The following is a 14439-nucleotide window of genomic DNA, read 5'->3' on the forward strand; positions in this document are numbered from 1 at the left end:
TGTTCGTGGAATGAGGCCTGCTATAAACTAAATATTGTGCCCCTCCCCAGATTCATGTCAAATCCCAACACCCCATGTGGCGATGGCGTTTGCAGAGGGGCCTTTTGGGGGCCTCTAGGTCATGAGGGTGCAGCCTCATCAGTGGGATCAGTGTCCTTGTGAAAGAGTCCTCAGAGGGCTCCTTTGCCCCGCCCACCAGGTGAGAAGATGGCCATGCCTGAGCCGAAGAGGGCCCTGACCAGAGCCTGGCCAAACCAGCTCCCTGAGCTCCATCTTCCAGTCTCCAGAACTGGGAGAAGTCAGTTTCTGCTGTCATAAGCCACCCGGTCTATGAAAAGGTGTTATAGCAGTCTGAATAAGACAAGTCCAAGTAATCCTATGACTCATGTATGACTAAGCTTTCCTGGGATCTAACATTTAATTTTTAATAGGAAATTATGTATGGTTTATTTATCCTTGAGCATGATACATATGAAAAGAAATAGATTAAAAATGATGATTTTTGAAAAGTCAGATAGTTGGGCTCCACATTAATGGCTAATCTTTTATTTCTACACATGACATTTTGATACAGATATGCCCTGTGCTGTTTAGACTATATCATAATGTGTAGTGTGTGAGGGCAAAGTTGACTGTTGAAGGAAAAATTTAAAATGAAAAGTCCATCTACCACCGGGTGGGTCCTTGCTTTATACCTGGACACTCTCAGATCCACCATAGTCTTCCTTTTTTCAGTCTCCAAGAAGGGAGCAGTTTACATTCAGTCTGTCCTTCCTCTGTGCAAATAATCTCATGCGTATAATCCCAGTGACTCAGGAGGCTGAGGCAGGAGGATGGCAAGTTCAAGGCCAGCCTCAGCAATTTAGTTGGGTTCAATCCCCAGTACCAAAAAATAAAAATAAAAGAAAGGAGATGGAGATGTCAATTACCCTGATTTGATTGGTACACAGTGTATACATGTGCTGAGATACCACACTGTACCCCATAAATGCCTGCATTTTAATGTGATATGGCAGGGACTACACCCAGCTCACCTCAGTATCGTCTGGATTCAGATGTTGTCCCAGACCAGAGGATCTGACGTCCACAGCTGCTCTGTCCTCTGCTTGTTCAGGCAGCAGGTGCAGAGAGAGGGGCCAGGCTGCCCACTGCCTTCACACCGCGGCTCAAATAGCTCCATAAGCTTTTGCGTCCCCTCCTGGAAATACTGCACTGGTCCAATTCTTACATTTTCCACTTAGAAGACTGATGCCCATCAAAGGCACAATATTTGTGTTCACGCTGGCCAGAAATACTTCTTAATTTCCCTTCTTTTAAAGCTAGTACTCTAACCACTATGTCACTCTTTTGTCTTTTCGGTGTTTGCAGACAGTACATGGGAATGTGCTCTTGAGTGGATCTTTTCCTCTTTTGGATGATAAACCATTACGCATTGTGAAATTTTTCCTTGAATTTCTGAAATAGTGGGCTGCACGCTCGTGTGTGCTCACGGCAGAGCCTGGACGCTGCTCGGACACTTCCATTCCCACGATCGTGCCACCCTCGGGAGCAATAGGCCCATCCCACTGCACTAATGCCACGTACGAGTCAGGAATTACGGGGCTTTTCAGAGTGCAGGACAAGCCAGGCCATCCCTCCAGATTCTGTTGTCAGGGAAGTTTACTTAGATTTTCTGAAAGAGTGACTGAGCAGTTTTAAGTTATTTGCTTCCTATAGAAAAAGTTTCTTCCTCTCTCGGAGGCCTCGTTTTTCTTTGTTTTGATATAGGGTTTATCCCGTCTAAATGTTTTCTCACAGACCGTAGGAGTTGTTCCATGAGTCACATTGTCCTTTCTTCCTCCTGACAAAACCTGTCCCTCCTCGCTTCACCCTCCCCTGGGAGAGTTTACAATGACACCCAATGTCCGTGCTCAGGTAAGTGCTATGGCTGCATTGCTGACAGAGCAGTGACCTACCACCAGCTTCTTTAGAGTAAGTTATTTCAGCCTCTGGAGAGAAGTGGAGGCTCTGAATGCAGAGAGATGATCATAAGTTGTCCAGGGCAAGGACTCATCCATCCATTCATCCACCCATCCATCCATCCATCCATCCATCCATCCATCCATCCATCCATCCACCCACCCATCCATCCATCTGTCCATCCATCCATCCGTCCATCCATCCATCCATCCATCCACCCATCTGTCCATCCATCCATCTGTCCATCCATTGACAAACATGAAGAGCTTACTCTACCTAGGATTGAAAGCATAAAGCGATCACGAAGAAGCCCATTTGCAGTGGCTGTGCCTAAGGCCTTGCCAAGTGTCCTAGAGTGCCAGCTCCAGGTAGCCCAAGGCTGCCTGTGCCCCAGGAGGTGCCCCAGGAAGTGGGAACAGAAGGAAACATTCCTGATGGTCGGGAGATGTTGTGAAGGCCAGAACGAGGGAGCTGCGGGGGAGAATGGGTGGGACTGGACAGCCTCTGAGGTCACAGGAAGGAAGACAGAGCTGGAGAAGGGTAGGATGTGGGGTGAGGGAGGAGGGGCGGGGGCCCTCACTTTTTGAGATGTAGTTGTGCCCTTGACTGAGTGAGAGGCGGGGGCCGGCGACCTGTTCTGCCGTGTGCTCACCAGAAGCCCACGACCTGGGTTTCTTGTGCACCCCTGGGGCCCAGAAGAAAACCCTGGTTAAAAGAGGAGCCAGCCCGCCGGACACCCGACAGCAGAGTTTGTGGGGCGCAGAAGGCCCTTTGGAGTCAGGCTGAGGGCCGCTGGCCTTGGTTCTGGACCCTCACTCTTCCTTCCCTTTTCTAAGTAGTGAAAGGGGTGGGGTGTAGCTCAGTAGTGGGGTGTGAGGGGTGTGCAAGGCCCCGGATTTGATCTCCAACCCCACAGGGATGAGTGAATGAACGACTAAAAGCAGTCGAGGCTTCGAGGGAAAGGCTTTAGAGTAATGGCGGCCTCCCCACCTGGTGGAGGCAGAGGCCGATCTTGGGGCTGGGACGCATCTCATGCTTGCGAGTCCTTGGGCTCCTCTGGAGTGAGCTTCATCAGTTTGTCCACACAGAGCAGGATGAGGGTGAGGAACCAGAGACTCCAGCCCACGGCAGCCGCGATCCATCCGTATTCGTCCACTCCCGCTTGGCAGCACCGGGCTGCCTGGGGGCAGAAGTCAACACCTGGGGAAGGGAGAGGAGAGTGGCAGGATGCAGCACGCCAGCCACCAGCCTTTTCTCTGATGTTAGTAAGAACAAGAACACGTACAATGTGAGAGCAGATACTTAATGAACACCTACTATATGCCACGCACCAGGCCAAGTCTTTGGCACTTGAGTTCCCTTACATGTTTCTCACAAGACGAGAGGTACTGTTATTAGTACTCATTATTATTTTGGTGCTGTGGAGCCTCCTTAAGCATACATGCACCCTACCACCATGCTACACCCCCAGCCTGGTGATAGGTACAATTACTATTTCCATTTTGTGTGAAGAAATTGAGATTATAACTTGCCCAATGTCACAAGGTGGCAGAAATAAAACTCGAACCCAAATCTATGAGACTCCAAAATCGTATTTTTATCGTGTATGATTGCCTGTTACCTTCTTTATAAATGGCCAGGAGTAAGCACATTTGGTCATTCCGTGAGGGCAGCAGAAAGGGGCCAGACTTAAAGGAGAACTTCCCACTAATGAGATGTGTTAATGTGGCTGCTCTGTGCATTCCCGAGCTCCTTGCCGCTGGAAATTCTCAAGTAGAGAATGAACGGAAATAGGAGAAGGGGACCAAAACCAAGTGCCTGCCTTTTTCAGGTTAGCTGATTTTTATGGACTTCCCCCCTCCAAACTTCTACAAGCATTTGAACCCAGGGAGTCTTTGGTCACCCACCAGGGACTGGGTCATTAGAGCCACCTGCACCAAAGACCGTAAGCATACATTCTGCAGATGGTCCTGGGCGGAACCACTCCAGGCCCAGGAAGCCCAGGGAGATACTTGATCACCTACTAGCAGCCAACAGAAAGCAGGAGGACTCAAATTTCCCTCCCAGCTCCGGGGCCAGCTCTGGGGTGAGGGCAGTTGGCAGAGGCTTACTGGGGCACTGTTCCAGGGTCCCTGGTCCTGGGTGGTGGGTGGTCAAGGTTGAGTTGTTGCTGCTGGTGGTTTCTGAAAGAAAAGACAGGACAGAGTCTCAGGCAGAAGGAAACACCATTCCCAGGTACAGGGTTTGGAATCTTGTCAATCAGTAGTATCGTGAGAGTGTTATAGCCTGTCCCGTACAGGTCTATTGAAGCTTTATGAAGCTAACTCCCTGCTGTAGACTGAATTGTGTCCCACCCAAATTCATATGTTCATGTCCTCATGCCCAGTGTGACTAGATTTGGAGACAGGCCCTTAAGGAAGCAATTAAGGTTAAAGAGGGCATTATGGGTGGGTCCTATGCCAGTGTGACCAGTGTCCTCATGAGAAGAGGAAGGGACACCAGCTATGCATGTGCACAGAGGAAAGGCCACGTGAGGACACAGTGAGAAGGGGGTCATCTGCAACCCAAAGAGGGAGGCCTCAGGAGAGACCGTGATGCCGTGACCTTGGCCAGCTGGCCTCCAGGACAATGGGGAAATAAGCTTCTGGTGTTTAAGCCCCCAGTCTGGGCTGTTTTGGCAGCCACCCAGCAAGGAATCCACTCCCCTTTTCTTATCACTGTATCTTCGTTTCTCATTGCCCTTCAGTGACCAAAGGCCTGCTGTATAAATAGCTTGCCACACTCTATTTTTAGCTGCTTTCTGTGCAGATAGATGTAACTATAAAAAGGCCTTTCCAGTATATATTGAAACTATCACTGAAAAGTCTGGAATGTCTTCTCATAACTGTCTTCAATTCCTTTCAAAAACTTGAACGAGTCAACACTGAAATCTGACCTCGATTCTTTACTTTTGATGATAGGAGGTTGCTACACAGGCACGTGGCCATGCACACAAGTTAAACAGTCAGTCGTGCACGTCAGTCCAGGGCTTGGGATGTGGTGTCAGTCAGTAGTGAGTATTGTGAGGCTACAGAATTTCCAGCAGGGGTGTACAGAAGCTTTATGTGACAAAGTGGACTCCTGTTGTCACCTGAATTGTGTCTCCTGCAAACTCGTTGCCAGAATACGCAGTGCATAAATTCGTTGTTTGATTTAGGAGTAAGGAGCAGGGAAACAAAAAGAACTTAGGCAGGAATTCTAAAAGAGCCCTTTGCCTTTTGTCTCCAGGAAGCTGAAAGTCTAACCCTTTGCCATCTGGGGAGAAGAGAATACCCACTGAGGTTGCGGGGTGGAGAAGAAAGGCCACTCCCATGTTCCTTCATAACGCAAGGTCCACGCTGTCCCATGCAGTGGCCTTGGCCACTTGGGGCTATTTAAACTGATTAAAATTAGCTGAAGTTAACAAGTCAGCTTCTGGGTCCCGTTAGCCACGTTTCGGATATTCAGTCGCTGCATGTGGCTAGTGGCCACACGATGCAGAAATGGAACCTCCCCACCATCAAAGTAAGATCTATTAGCACTAATGCTGAGTTAGGTGGATCAAACCAAGAGATTGATTTTGCAGAACCTTCCTGGAAATTATATTGCTTTTCAATCTGCTTTGCTGAGAATGCAAAAATATACACCAAACCAAAACAAAAATATGTGAAAACTTTCAACACTCCACTGACCGCAGGTCAGCATGTTCTCCAGGTGCTTGCTGTCGTAGTTAGCAAGAAGGCTGTTTAGCCAAAGCCACGGAATTGCTGCCCAGAACTAATTTTATGCCACCCAATCCCCAAGCAACTCCTGTGTCCTGCTTAAGGTATGGTAAATTACCCTGATGAAATCTGATTGTTACTGTAAATTATTTACAACTAAATGGCTCAGGGCTTGGTCTTTGTTTTGGACACGCTGATTCCTCCGCATTTGAATTTTAACTCCCTTGGACCTGACTTTCATCTCCCCTCTGCACCTAGAGTACTGGAGTTCTGATATTCCTGCCCCGAGCAAGTGAGTGGGAAAAATGTAGTTAACTGCCAGTTTTAGTTTATGTAGTTACCACTTTTTATATCAAAAATTATTCCAGAATAGCAGTTTTATGTGGTTCAAACAAAATAGCCCAGGTAAAAAATTCCCAAGCACTTAACTATCACTCTCCTTCCTTATGAGCAGAAACATCCCCAGGGACTTACCTCATTTGGAAAGACCAACAGCTCAGTGGAGTTACATGTATCAATTTTTTTTTTTTTTTTTAAACTGGGGATTGGATCCAGGGGTGCTCTACCACTGAGCTATATTTGTTTGAGGGAGTCCCCCACCCCACCAGGGATTGAACCCACTTTCAATCACTTTAACCACTGAGCCAGATTCCCAGCCCTTTTTATGTTTTATTTTGAGACAGGGTCTCACTGAGTTGCTTAGGGCCTCACTAAGCTGTTGAGGCTGACCTCAAACTTGTGATCCTCCTGCCTCAACTTCCTGGGTCATCAATTTTGTTTTTAGCCCCCATCATGAGCAAGGAACTGTGAGGGTAAGCAAAGAAAAATTAAGTAGCTCTATCTGAGGAGGGGAAATAAGACAAACTTGTTAACCATACTTGCTAACAATCATCGTATGTACAATTACCATGTGCTGCTTCTTCTTTTTTTTTTTTTTTAAACCAGGAATTGAACTCAGGGGCTCTCAACCACTAAGCCACATCTCCAGCCCTTTTTTAGAAACTTGAGACAGGGTCTCACTCAGTTGCTCAGGGCCTTGCTAAGTTGCTGAGGCCGGCCTTGAACTTACGATTCTCCTACCTCAGCCTCCCTAGCAGCTGGGATTACAGGCATGCACCACCACACCCAGCTTATTGTAAATTCTTTAAAAGCAGTCATCTCACTTGCTCTTCACACAAAACCCTGTAACTAGCACTGTGTTCACTCTCATGTTCTAAACAGGAAACGGGCTCAGGGAAGAGAAGCAATTTGCTCAAGGTCACACAGCCTAGTAAGTTGTGGAAGCTGGGGTGGAACTGAGCCTTGGTGGGTCTGGGCAGCACACCGAGCTATCTGGCAGCGGCCACAAGAGAGGTACTAAGGACGGGAGAGACAGGTACAGACTTGGTGGGAGTCAGCTTCGAGACAGGGAGAGTCCCAGGTGCAGGGCAGACAAGGGAACTCAGACAAGATCAGAGCTGGAAGCAGCAGGTCCCTCTGCCACCAGGTGCAGGCCCAGCTGACAGAGCCAGGCTGGTGAGACAGTGGGGCATAACCCAGCGTCGCCGGTGCCCTGGGGAGGCAGGAGAGTGGTTGGTAGTGAATGGCAGCTTCTAGGCTTCGGGAAAGCAGCAGAGGAAGTACAGTTGCCAGGAGGGACAAGGACTTCAGTAAGGGATGGTGAGACCAAATATGAGGGCAGACTGCCAATCACAATAGCCCAGGGGAGCTGAGGGAGCGGAGCTGAGAGGGGCCATGAGAAACCTGTCAACCAGATTTTGTTACTTGAGACAATCTGGTCCTCTGATAGGTAAGATTCTGACAAATTCTGTGTGTGTGTGTGTGTGTGTGTGGGTGAGAGAGAGAGAGAGGGGGGGGGGGGGGGGAGACCAACGGAGGCGCTGCTCCTGTCCTAGCCCCTGAGTTAAGAGTTGGATCTTGGTCTTAGGCAAACCTCAGGCTCCTGACCCTGTGCCCACCCCCAGCTCCCTGCCTAATCCTTCTGTGAAAGTCCTCTCTCCTCTGCTTCCTGCGGGACCAGCCTTGGCCAAGGACTCCTGCCTCCCCCTCCCTCTCTCTCGGGTGGCACCCCCTCCCCACCCCCTGCTGCTCCCGCCCTCCCTCCTGCCCTCCCCCTTTCTCTCCAAGAATAAAGCTCACAGTTCTACCTGCCCAGCAAGCCGAGTGGAAGGAGGCAAAGCCCAGGCAGAGGAGCAGGGCGGCCCGTGGGGCAGAGGTGAGGTGCTGCATGCTGCAGAGGGAGGCATCTCTCTGGGCCATGTCGCAGGTGTGCCGGGTGCTGCTGAGGTGACTCCGGCCCCACAGGAGCCGGCCAACTTCTGCTGTGTTTGGGAGAAAGGGACGGATGGGGTGGAGCCAAGGAAACCTGGTCTGACACACCTGCTCCCCTGTCTCTAGAAGGGAAACCAAACTCTGTGGCTGGGGGGCAGAGGAGGGGCAGCACTGCCCTTCTTTATTGAGATGACATTGTCCCCACTGAGAAAAAGGGAGGGCGTACTGCTGGTTCCTTGGAGGGGAGCGGCTGCCCCTTCCACTTGCAGGAGTAGCGTGGACTCCCTATTCTGTTCAGTCCCCTATTTACTGAGCACCTACTATGTGCACTGTGCTTTGCTCAAGTCTGTGGATGCTTGCCCTCCAAATGCTTAATTCACTGACATATAGGGCAGCATTTCAGGAATGAGTTGGGAAGGACAAAGTACTTTGGGTCTCAGCAGAAAGAGGCCGAATCTGCTGATGGGATATTTCTTGAAGAAAATGGCATCTGAATTGGGCCTTGAAGAATAGATAGAATTTGGAGCGGTGGAGAGGGGAGGAGGGTATTGTGGGTAGGAGTAACAGGTGAGCAAAGGCTCGGAGGTTCAGTGTGACCACGGCACAGGTAGGTATAGGTGAGCGGAGGAGAGGGAGCTGGGGCAGCTGGACGGCCCTGGAGAGCAGGAGGCTAAGCTTCTACATGCAGGGCTGGGGAGTTGGCACCAAAGTCAGGAAGCAGAGAGGGGCTTCGTGAAGATGTTGAACTGGGTAGCGGCTTGAAGGGGGCTTTGCCTTCAGTCTGAAACATTTACAGTGGTCTCCCCTTGTGCACGGGGGATATGTCTCAAGACCCCCTGAGGACGCCTGATAGCCTGGGTGGTACTGAGCTCTCTGTATTCTGTAAAGTCCAATTTATAAATGAGTCACAGTAAGAGTGATAATGAAATAGCAATCATAGCAATGTGCTGTACTGAGCATTATGTAAGATTTATGGATTGTTATTTCTAGAATTTTCCATTTAGTGTTTCAGACTGCAGTTGCATGTGGGTACCTGGAACCACTGTTGAGGTGGAGAACACTAGTGTGCATTGAATACTCACACCGTGTGTGAAAGGCATCGGCCTAAACACTTGAGACTCACAGGTGACTGGGCCTCGGTTCCTGCTCTTGAGGAGGGCACGGTCCAGCAGTGGTCAAGCAGGGAAGAAAGAATTTTGATGCAATGTGGCCAGACTCACATATGGGAATCTCCCATGGTTATAGGGCTATAAAAGAGGGAGCACCTGAGAGGTGCAGGGGAAGGGCTCACAGAGGAAGTGACATATGGGCTGTACGTGCAGATGGCAAGAGGCCAGTGTTTGTAGGGGCCTGCCTGGAATCAAATTCTAGCCCTGTGTCTTATTGATCTGGTGGCCCTGGGCAAGTCACTTCATGCATCAAGCCTCAGTTTCCTTATCTGAAAAGCAATAGGATAATAGCACTATCTCAGGGTTTGTTGAAGTTTTCCATGTCAAGCACTTAGCACAGGTTGAACAGATTCTAGGTACTCAGGAAACTTAACCACCATCTAAACAGAAGGGTCATCCTAGATAGAAAATAAATACCAGAGAAATGGGAAAAAGTCCATTTTAGGGAATAATAATGTTATTTATGCATTGAGTTATTTAGATCCTACCTTGATCCTCCAAGGACTTAAGGACACTAACCTGCAATTAACCTAGCTAGATAAGATAGAAGAAATGAGGCAAAGAGAAATTGAGGATTGGAAATAGAAAACAGGTCTAGGAGCAAGTTCAGAGCATGGAACGCCACGCACGTTTCCAAAGCTTCTGGTAGCTAGTGTGAAGAGGGTCACAGGATTGCATAGGCGATTCATGGACAAAAGCCACAGACAGGCGACAGCTCTTGGTACTGACCTACAAAAAATTACAGGATGCGTTTGATGTGAGCAGAGCGTGTCCCTCCGAAAAGATGAGAGCCAGGGGTTTTAAATGACCCTGCTGTGGGTTGTTGTGGAGGTGGTTTTAATGGCAGCGGTGACCTGAGTCGAGAGCATCCAGCAGATCCTCTCTGAGGACACTTTGCCAACATAGGAGATGAAGGGAAGGGGGATGTTCATCTCCTCCTTTCTTTTGGTTATTGGTATTTGATTTGAGACTTTGAGATTAGCTGTTTGCAGAACAATCCAAAGACAAACATTCTCTTATCAACAGATGAAAGTACTTGGACTTGATCGGCCCCTGATAACGCACCATTTCCCAAAGAAACAGCCTCGAGGCCGCTCTTTCACAAACATCTCCAGGATCAGTTGTTTTCTCCAGGAGCAGTTAGCTCTGCCGGCAGCCTCCCAGGCATTTGGCATTGGTTTACTTTGGAGGGTGCACCAGGAAGTTGCGTTGCTCAAAGCTGGATGTTCTCCGGGAACGTTCTCAAGATTTTTTTTTTTTTTTAATGCTCGAGATAGGTATTGGGTTACACATACTTAAAAAAAAAAAAAAAAAAAAAAAAAGTCCAGGCTAATAATGTCTGTGACCAGGCTCCATGGTGGAGGTTGAAGTGGGGGTGGCCAAGAGGTGGGGTTCCGGGGCCCTCACTGTGGTTTCATCTGTGGTCCCTGATGAAGGAAAGGAAAGGGCAGAGTGTTTCCTGTGTTAGGAGATCGAAAACCAGCATCCTGTAGCCTGCAATGGCCAAAGTCTATGAAGGAGCTTCCATGCTGAAGACCGTCCCTGGCGATTCCGATAGGCCCCTCTACCTCCTGTCTCTGGCCTTGAACTTGGGGCTCTCATCTTCACTTAATTCAAAATTCATTCTGAGGAGGATCGAGGCCCCACACACAACTGTGCCTGTGCCCCCTTGCTTCAGATCACAGATGGGGTTGATGGCTCTCCGCGTGGCCTTGCCTGATGTTTTCACAACATAAGCTCAGGTTCTGGATGCCCTTGAGCTGAAACCTTGGACCCGAACCTGTGGGGCCCTGAGCGTGTGGAGTTTAACCTCGGTCACTGCCGCTCGGTGATGGGTGTAGGATTTGGAGAGAATGGGACTCGTAGAGAACTCGAGGGTCTGACCTTCAGATGGTGCCACAGAGGTGAAAAAGTAACCAAGTCAGCAAGCCTGGAGTTCACCATTTGGAACTGGGTTTGAAGTTTCCAGACGCATTCAACTTGTTTTCCATAACTGCAATTCGAGGTGGCCCAGATGGAGGGAGGGATTGCCAAAAGGGAAGGAGCCTCCTCCGGCTGAGGCCCACTTCCACCTGGGCCACAGAGCTCACTCCCACCTTCTTCTCGGAAGTTTATTTCTTATTTTATAAACACGGGGGCGTTTTCTAGTCATCCTTACCTGTGTGTGGCGCTGGGTACCGCGGCCTGCACCCCTGCCTAGCTTAATTGTGTTGCCTTCCGCAAACACACTTCAATGGTTTCTATGTTTTGCTAAATAAGACCTGCGCCAGGACCTGCACTCCTGTAACCCCACTGACTGGGGAGGCTGAGGCAGGGGGATCACAAGTTCAAGGCCAGCCTCAGCAACATAGTGAGGCCTTAAGTAACTTAGTGAGATTCTTTCTCAAGATAAAACATAAAAAGGGCTCCCTGGATGGTCAGCAGTACTAAGAAAAAGGGGGAGGCTGTCACTGAACTGCACAGAAGTGCAAAATGTCGACACCTTCCTGGGGAATTGAACCTCCAGTAAAATATCACTGCGCGACACCCCCCGTGACCTCCAGCGGTGCTTTTGACTCAACTTACCTGAATCCTTGTGCTGTGTTTCAGCTGTGTGTCTTATACAAGTGTATGTCGTGTTGGATTTTTAAAACCCACGGTCCGATGCTTTTTGTCTTTAATTTGGACGCCTGATCTATTTACTGACACGTTTAAATCAACCTACCAGAGGCTCTCAGATTCCCCTGTCTTAGGCCCCTTTTCCTCACTATTTTTGGATTCAGGTTTTAAAAAAAATTTTTTTTTCATTTTTTAGAGGCTACAATACACATTCTCGACATGGAATTCTAATATCAGTTGGTATGCTTACTATCCGGCAGATAACTTGAAGACTTTGGAATTCCAGCTCTGTTTGCGCACCCCTGGTTTTTATGCCTTTCTTACCACATATGTGCGCCAGCCGCTTCTCCGCTTAGGAATGGGCTACGTCCTATCGAACCGTGTAAGTTGAAAAGACCATAATTTGGAAATGTATTTACCCTGACCTACAGAGCTTCCTAGCTCAGGAACACAGTCCGCTGTGGAGTGTCCACTGCTTCTCCTCCTGGCTGGGATCCCTGCCCAGCGCAGCAGGAGTGTCCTGCGGCCCAGGAGGAAGCAGCATGCACCCTCTGAGTGCACGTTGCTCATGCACCATCATGAAGTCAAAAACATCCCCACCATTTATGTCAGAGCCTGTGTTTATACATATTTACCAATAGGTCATTATTGTTACCTTATAAGTGAAGATTTATTTGAATTTATCCACATAGTTATCAATTTGCTGTTCTCAATTCCTTTCTGCATGTCTGGTCTTCCAACTATGATCACAGCCCTCACTATAGAGCATAGCTTTGAGTATGCCCTCCTGGAGGGCCTAATGCTCTCAGATTTTGCTTATCTGCCTGTCTTTATTCTTCCTTTCTTCTTCTTCTTCTTTTTTTTTTTTTTTTTTTTTTCCGGTGCTGGGGATTGAACCCAGGGCCTTGTGCTTGCGAGGCAAGCACTCTACCAACTGAGCTATATCCCTGGCCCCTTCCTTTACTCTTAAAAAATATTTTCAATGGGTCTACAACTCAAAGTTGGCAGATATAGTCTTCTACTGCTTTAAAAACATTATTCTAATTTGTGTGTGTGGGTGTGTTACTGGGGACTGAACCCAGGTGAGCTTTACCACTGAGCGACATCCCTAGCCCTTTGTATTTTTTGAGACAGGGTCTCATGAAGTTGTTTAGGACCTTGACAAGTTGCTGAGGCTGGCCTCCAACCTGCAATCCTCCTGCCTTAGCCTCCTGAGTCAGTAAGATTCCACGTGGGAGCCACTGCACAAGGCCAACACTCTGTTTCTTTTGACCTGTGTTGTTTCTGTTGAGAACTGTCCACCTAACTGGCTCAGCCTTGTAGGTAACTTGTTTCTTTTTCTTCTTTGCTGATTTTTAACATTTTTGTTTTGTCTTTGGTTTTCAGTAGTTTTACTCTAACGTGCTTAGGGATGGATTTCTTTTTATTTGTTCCCCTTGGGGTTTGTAGGCAACTGAATATGGAGCTTGATGTTACATAAATTTTGAAAGGTTCTCAGCCATCAAATTCCACTCTGGTTCTGTTCTCTTCTCTCCCTTTGTGACTCAGGTTATAAACAGTTAAAGCTTTTATCTGTATCCTCTAAGTCTTTATTTATCATCTTTTTCTTGTGATTTATTTTGAACAATTTTTTTCTCTCATCTTTTAGTACATGATCTCTTGTCATCTGTATCAAATCCACTTTGTAACTACTGATTGGATTCTTTATTTCATTAGTCTCAATTCTGGAACTTCTATTTTATTTTTTAAAAATATAGATTTGTTACCTGTAAAGATATTTGGTTTCTATTTTTCATCTTCATGAACAGAATAAGAGAGACACAGAGAAAGAAAGAGAAGAGAGCAGGAGAGAGGAGAGGGAAGAGAAAAATAGAGTGAATACAATTATTTTAAAGTGTGTGTCTAAAAACTTCAGTATCTGCCACCTTTTCCCTCATTGGTTTTCTATTGTCTATTGTTTCTGCTGGTTTTTATTCATGTGGTCATGGTTTCTTGTGTACCTGGTTATTTTTTGTTGTGCTCAAAATTGTAACTGCACACAATTGTTCATAAGACTAACTTGAGACCTAAGAAGATCTGATCTTCCTGTAGAAATAATATATTGCTGTTGCTCTTTACTCAGCACTTGGGGGCAACCCAAATCCGCCATCATGTCAACCCAATCTCAGCAATTATGATGATTTATAGCTAAGTGATAGACTTCGTGTGCATCAGTTTATTTTGGTGACCCTTCATCCTATGGTGCTAACTCTTTAGAATTTCTTTTCTTTTTTTTTTTTTTATTGTAAACAAATGGGATACATGTTGTTTCTCTGTTTGTACATGGCGTAAAGGCATACCTAGAATTTCTTTACTCAAGGAAGTTATCAAAGATGATACCAAAAATGTGTACCCAAGGTTCTCCATTTCAATGTTATAAAGTTTGTGAAAATAAAAGCTTAGAGCCAGGTGCAATGGTACAAGCCTGTAAGCCTAGCTACTTGAGAAACTGAGGCAGAAGAATCATAAGTTCGAGGCCAGCCTGGGCAAAGTATCAAGACCCAGTGTCAAAATAAGAAGATTAAAAAAGACTGGGAGGTAGCTCAATGGTAGAGTGCTTGCCTCGTATGTATGAGGCTCTGGTTCAATCCCCAGTACCACAAAGACAAAACACACCTAAAAGCAGCTTATAATGGATTGAAAGATAGTTATTAAAAATGATG

The 14439-nt window shown here is 47.4% G+C and overlaps 2 protein-coding genes across 6 annotated transcripts in view; one reads left to right on the forward strand and one right to left on the reverse strand.

Moving 5' to 3' along the window:
• Positions 1–2905: 2905 nt before the first annotated feature.
• TMEM213 (transmembrane protein 213) lies at positions 2906–8127 on the reverse strand. Its single transcript, XM_079150150.1, has 3 exons — positions 7847–8127; positions 4071–4142; positions 2906–3159 (listed from the first exon to the last, which is right to left on the reverse strand). Exons 1-3 carry the CDS (start codon positions 7956–7958, stop codon positions 2990–2992), a joined length of 354 nt encoding a protein of 117 aa, XP_079006276.1. The 5' UTR covers positions 7959–8127; the 3' UTR covers positions 2906–2989.
• ATP6V0A4 (ATPase H+ transporting V0 subunit a4) overlaps positions 7078–14439 on the forward strand; it is an 81945-nt gene continuing 74583 nt past the window's right edge. Inside the window, exons 1-2 of one of the 5 annotated variants that reach the window (XM_079150105.1) lie at positions 7785–7914; positions 11998–12119. Coding sequence is in view for 3 of the 5 variants with exons in the window: in XM_079150107.1 (XP_079006233.1) it covers positions 7434–7488 (55 nt within the window). In the remaining 2 variants the exon portion in view is untranslated. Of the gene's footprint in view, positions 7489–7784; positions 7915–11997; positions 12120–14439 lie in introns of those variants that run through there. The other 4 variants (XM_079150107.1, XM_079150103.1, XM_079150102.1 and 1 more) reach the window with 4 other exon arrangements.

Source organism: Sciurus vulgaris, assembly GCF_902686455.1.
Source record: "Sciurus vulgaris genome assembly, chromosome: 8".
NCBI classification, from domain to species: domain Eukaryota; kingdom Metazoa; phylum Chordata; class Mammalia; order Rodentia; family Sciuridae; genus Sciurus; species Sciurus vulgaris.

Coding starts and splice junctions, on each gene's coding strand:
- TMEM213 (XM_079150150.1), bottom strand. CDS start 7,958: ATGGCCCAGAGAGATGCCTCCCTCTGCAGCATGCAGCACCTCACCTCT. Junction 4,143..7,846: donor CCACTCGGCTTGCTGGGCAG/GTAGAACTGTGA, acceptor CTTTTCTTTCAG/AAACCACCAGCAGCAACAAC. Junction 3,160..4,070: donor GACCCTGGAACAGTGCCCCA/GTAAGCCTCTGC, acceptor TCCCTTCCCCAG/GTGTTGACTTCTGCCCCCAG.